The 5,356-nt window shown below is 39.9% G+C and overlaps 1 protein-coding gene across 1 annotated transcript; it reads right to left on the bottom strand.

Annotated features, from left to right (window-relative positions):
* Positions 1–360: 360 nt before the first annotated feature.
* Positions 361–4,956, bottom strand: LOC141249954 (uncharacterized). Its single transcript, XM_073669837.1, has 17 exons — positions 4,761–4,956; positions 4,025–4,694; positions 3,828–3,895; positions 3,599–3,694; positions 3,207–3,287; positions 2,942–3,048; positions 2,652–2,750; positions 2,508–2,564; positions 2,280–2,432; positions 2,033–2,208; positions 1,792–1,956; positions 1,602–1,713; positions 1,451–1,525; positions 1,238–1,388; positions 820–1,148; positions 561–748; positions 361–496 (listed from the first exon to the last, which is right to left on the bottom strand). The coding sequence occupies exons 1-17, from the start codon at positions 4,954–4,956 to the stop codon at positions 361–363; spliced, it is 2,859 nt and encodes a 952-aa protein (XP_073525938.1).
* Positions 4,957–5,356: the final 400 nt, after the last annotated feature.

The following is a 5,356-nucleotide window of genomic DNA, read 5'->3' on the forward strand; positions in this document are numbered from 1 at the left end:
TGATAGTAAAATTTAACTGCTACTTCAAACAATATACTCCTCTCCATTAGAATCAGATTCACAGACATCTTTGCGAAAAGGAATATTCAAACAGTAGATAATGTTGAATGCAAATCAAAGCAAAGGGCACATAGGGCCAACAAACAAAGCATAAGGCAAAGAAATGTTGTAATATCTTACAATCTTATACAAAGCACACCCACCACTTATGATGTATTCACAATTGGCAAACCTGATGTGGCTTTGGATTGAGTTCATTCCACTCATCTAATTAACAAACCCTAAAGACATTACACTTAGCAAAGACTTAGATGCTTGATCAGCTTAAAGCACCCCTTATTACTAACTTAAGACTAATGTTCATGGCTCTGAGTTTGTGTCCAAGTCCAAGACATCACCATCTGCAGTCGAAGGAGAAATGCGGCACTTCGGACTAATTTTCTTCACCTCCTCGCTTGTGTATATAGATATCTTCTTCACCATCCTGCAAAACTCCCTGCAAGAAAATATGCAGTAAGAAATCTTGGTCTGGGGACAATGGATTAGTTAGTTTGACTTACTCCCATGGATCATCGCCCAAAAGCATCATATCCCCTTCGTCATCAGTGAAAACAACTGCCCAGTTTTCACGGGTTTGAAGCTGTCCTTTGATGTCGAACAGCTTCTCCAACTCGTTTATGAGCTCTTCATATCCATGCATCGCAGTCAAGTCAACTGCTCTCCCCACCGCAACACCTTGCATTTGCACCTATACTCAGGGGCATTATAGTCAACCAAAAGGGATAGATATTGTGTCTTCTATATACTATAAGACTATACCTTAGTGCGGCTTCGAGTGGACGGAGGAGCAGAGTTCAAAGGGATTTGGCTTTGCTCTTTGTTGTCAGCCGCTGCTACAGTTTCCTGCTGAGGAGTTGGAAGAGTATGATTGAGTTTTAAGTCAATGCCGAACAAGAGACAACTTGAGTTCGGACTCGCTTTGCTTCCATTTTGAGCCTCATTAAATTCATTTCCATGCTCGACAGAGTCAGTAAATAGTTTCAGAGATCCGTTCACATGAGGAGACGGGGACCATATCTTGTCTCCCTGATTCTTCTGAGTTGATTTGTACCAAAAGTTTGGAGGAGGAGTTGAGCCATTACCAGCATCTTCATTGCGAAAATTTGACGACGAGACAAGAAGTTACGATTAAACCCTAATTAGTAACTACCAAGCGAGTGAGAGATGGATATAGTACCGGATACAGAGATATCGTTAGGTCTAGGCCTTTTGCTCTTTATTGCAATTGTTGGATTTGGATTCACAGGAATGGATGGAGTAAAGGGTTCTATCTCCCATGGAGAAACCCTGTCCGGCCTGTGAATTGATGAAGGCTCGTCCCATTGAACCTGAAGAGGATTCAAAGAGGTTAACAATTTGACTTGCGACGATTAATTTGAGTTGAGGCTACCTTCAAGGATCTCCACTGCGAATCCTTCCATTGACTACAAATCTCCCCGACTCCAACAATTGTGCCTGTGAACCTGAAAAACCGCAGAAAGAATTCGTGCCTCTGAACCTGAGAAACCGCATTGTAGTATTCAGAAAAGTAAAGAAAAACCTTTTATCGGGGAATCATCTCCCTCAAACCGCTTGTTGAAACGCATGCCCACCGTGAACCCATGCTTAACTGCTTCCAGATATTTGTTCACAGTCACAATGAACTGGCTAGACCTGGAAATCGAAAAGACAATAAAAAGGTTCAACTTTGTACATTGCAATAACTCAGCAGTACAGCACCAGTTTCCATACCTGGGCTTGTAATACACAACGAACAGTGTCTTTGTAGTGACTGCATGAGAAGCAGTAGCAAGAACTCCTAAATGCATGCTTTCACTCGATATCACTGAAGAAGGCATCACAGTTTGCTGACGTGCAAGCCTCCTCACTCCAACCCTCAACTCTCCATTCTCACCTCTACATAAATAAATAAACATCGTATAAATCAAGATTCAATTTGCAAGGCTTGAAAATAACAACACAACAGCGTTACCTTAAGAAAACAAATGCATCCCCAGCTACTAATCGCTTTGATGTAACAAAAGTACTCCACCCAGTTGTAAGCAGATGTCTACGCGGTTGACCTCTGAATATATGCTTAAAATGCCACTCATATCCATGAAGATCCTTTGCGACTAGCTCTTGGGTCGGCGTCGCCTGGCTCATATCCTACATAACAACCGATTTCATGTAATCATCCATGTAGAAGAAAACACAGGAAATGGGAATATTATGATTACCAGCTGAGGTAGGCACTCATTTGCGTGCTTCCTGAGAACGGAAAATCCTCCATGAGTACTGGTATCTGAAGCTGTGAGTATTTTACAGAAGGAATCCACTTTCAGCCTGGGAATCTCCGGTGTAGATGTATATGGACTTTCAGGTTCATTGTTCTACACCAAAACATAAAGCATGGAATTACTTATTCAAGGAAGCTCAATTGAAGTCTGATAAAAGGTTTTCCTTACATCATGTTCAGGTAGCAAAGTAATTTGAGCGTAAACTTCATCAGTGTCCGGCTCAGCCTAACAGAAATGGAAAAAATGGTTACCAAATTTTGTTGTGTAAACACAGAGATGTGGGAGTGCAGATTCTGAATTGAAAAAGGGTACCCGTAAATCAATGTAAAGAACACGACAGAGAATCTTGGAAGTGAGACCATACGGAGGAGGAATCTGGTGTTTCTGGTCCTGATTAATTGAAGCTTCCAACTAAGAGGACACGAAGCAAAAACATCAAATATCACCATCAGTACTACTAGCAAGCAAGGTTTTCCAAAGGAGGAAAAGAAAGCTCATGATTCAGTAAGTACAGATTTGGTGAGGCAAAATTAACACAGGATTGGACTTAAAGGAATTAAATTCAGGTATGAGAAAGATTAAAGATGAGGGGAAAGGAGTACTTGCTCCATGTGGCCCTGCGGAAAGTAGAAGACTCTCTCTCCTTGGCGCGGAAGCTCAACCAGAGGACCAGCACATGCCCTCCATAACTCTCCATACATATCAGAGCCTATCAAGATTCAGCAACAATTATTTACACTCCATATTTGACAAATAATTCCAAAAGTGATGAAGCCAAGACTAGCCCACAAAAAAAATTGCCCTGAGGAAAGCAAAGTTTAGTGTGAAATTGAAAAGGCCGGAAACTAGGTGAAGATGGAGTGTTACCAGGACTGGATTGCTGCCGTTGATTATTAAGAGACTCGATTTGCGCCATTAGAGCACGCTGGTGAAGCTCAGCTGGTACTACTTCCCAAATAAATCCCCTTCGTTTATACCAAAAGAAGAAAAGATAAATTGATAAGAAGCAATGGTGTTTACAGAAATGATATGGAACTGGAAACGTGTGAAAAGAGAAGGCTAAGAAGCTCTGCTTGCAATTACTGAACCGTCATTATAGCATTCAACAGTTACAGAATTGCAACAAATAAACCACGAAAAACATATCATTTCAATCAATTTCCCTCACTTTAATTTTCTCTTCAGTTACAAAACCAGGGAGAGGAAGGTTTGTAGTTTGTCTGTTCTAGCAGCAGTCGTCCCCCACAAAACTACCTCACCAGCAACCATTGAAACCACCTTCTCTCTCCGCCCCTCTCTCTCTCTCTCTCTCAATTCGCTCCTTACCAAATCCCCATGAGCACTTTCACTGCGTCCTATTATACGCAAACACGTACACATCCATAACCATTAACTTTCTCCCATACTATTTTTCTCTATCTGAACTAACTATGGTTAGAGAAAGAGGGAACCATGGTTTAGAGGGAGTCAAAATTGAAAATTCCGTACTTCTGTTCTGTAGCATGGAGACTGGTGCGGATTTTAGCCGTTCTCCAACATGGCCGAGTTTAGCCGTACTTTATTTAGTCGGGTAAAAAACCAACCGCAAATGTAATAAACGACCGAATTGTCAAGAATGTTGGATTTTTTGTTGTAAGAAAGGAGGCAGTTTTGTTTAATATATTTTTTTAATGATTTTAACCCACATATTGGTGTCGTTGTCGTTGACGATTTTCCATAACAATTTCATTTGTAGCGCAATGTTCAAGTGTTCAGCTTTGTGGAGCCCCAGACCACCATTGATTTTCGGTTGACAGATTTTATCCCAAGAAAGTAGAGCCCTAGAATTAGAATTAAATTTATTCCAGAAAAACTTCTTCTTAATGTCATCAATTTGATTATGAACTCTTGTTGGCAAATAAAAGCTTTGCATTAGATAATTAGTCTGAGAAAGGAGGTTAGATTGTATAAGAGTCGTTCTACCAGCCTGCGAAAGTGTGTTGGCTTTCCACTGCGATAACTGATTATTTAACTTATTTATAGCATATTCAAAACACTCATTTTTAACCTTGCCTGCGATGATTGGAATTCCTAGATATTTTTCCATAGTTGTTGTGATACGTATTTGCAACTCAGAAGCGATGTTGTTCCTAACAGCAGGCGCAATGTTTTTAGAGAATTGAATCGAGCTTTTGTGGTAATTAATTTTAAGACCAGAAATGTTGGATAAGAAGTCTAGAGTAGTCTTGATGTATTTAGCATTAGTAACATTCGCATTGGCGAAGATAATAGTGTCATCTGCAAAACTGAGGAAAGGGATACAAGTCCCCTGGTTGCATATCTTGATTCCTACCTTATGACTTCGTTTACGGGATTCTATAGTTAAAGTTATGGTTAAGTATTCCATTTATATAATAAAAATAAAAGGAGCTATAGGATCACCTTGTCGGAGACCACAAGTGGGTTTAAAGACCGGTCCAGGTTCATTGTTAACTAAGACCGAAAATGAAGAGGATTTTATGCAAGTCATAACTAGATTTGTCCATTTAGACGAAAAGCCAAATGATAACATCATTTGGTGAATGAATGGCCATTGAATTTTGTCATAGGCTTTTTCCATATCTATCTTTACGGCCATCCATCCCCTAGCCCCTTTATTTTTCTTAATGAAAAGAATCAAAAATTTCATATGCTATTAAGATATTATCTTGAATCAGACGGTCTTGGATAAACGCTCCCTGGAGAGGGTGTATTATCTTTGGCAATAAGTGTTGTAATCTGTTTGCTAGTAGTTTAGTAATGATTTTGTACACGGTGTTGCACAGGCTGATAGGTCGGAAATGATTAATAGTTTGCGGATTGCTTATTTTAGGAATTAGAGATATAAAAGAATGAGTAGACTCACTAAGAAAAGTTTCACTGTGGAAGAAAGCTTGAACCGATTTAGTGATTGAGTTTCCCACAATGGGCCAAAACGCTTGGTAAAATTCTGCCGGGAAACCATCAGGTCCACAAGTCTTATTTTTAGGTAAATTCAT

Source organism: Phyllobates terribilis, unplaced genomic scaffold, assembly GCF_046119375.1.
Source record: "Phyllobates terribilis strain yellow unplaced genomic scaffold, ASM4611937v1 Scaffold_5265__1_contigs__length_52918, whole genome shotgun sequence".
Lineage (NCBI taxonomy): Eukaryota > Metazoa > Chordata > Amphibia > Anura > Dendrobatidae > Phyllobates > Phyllobates terribilis.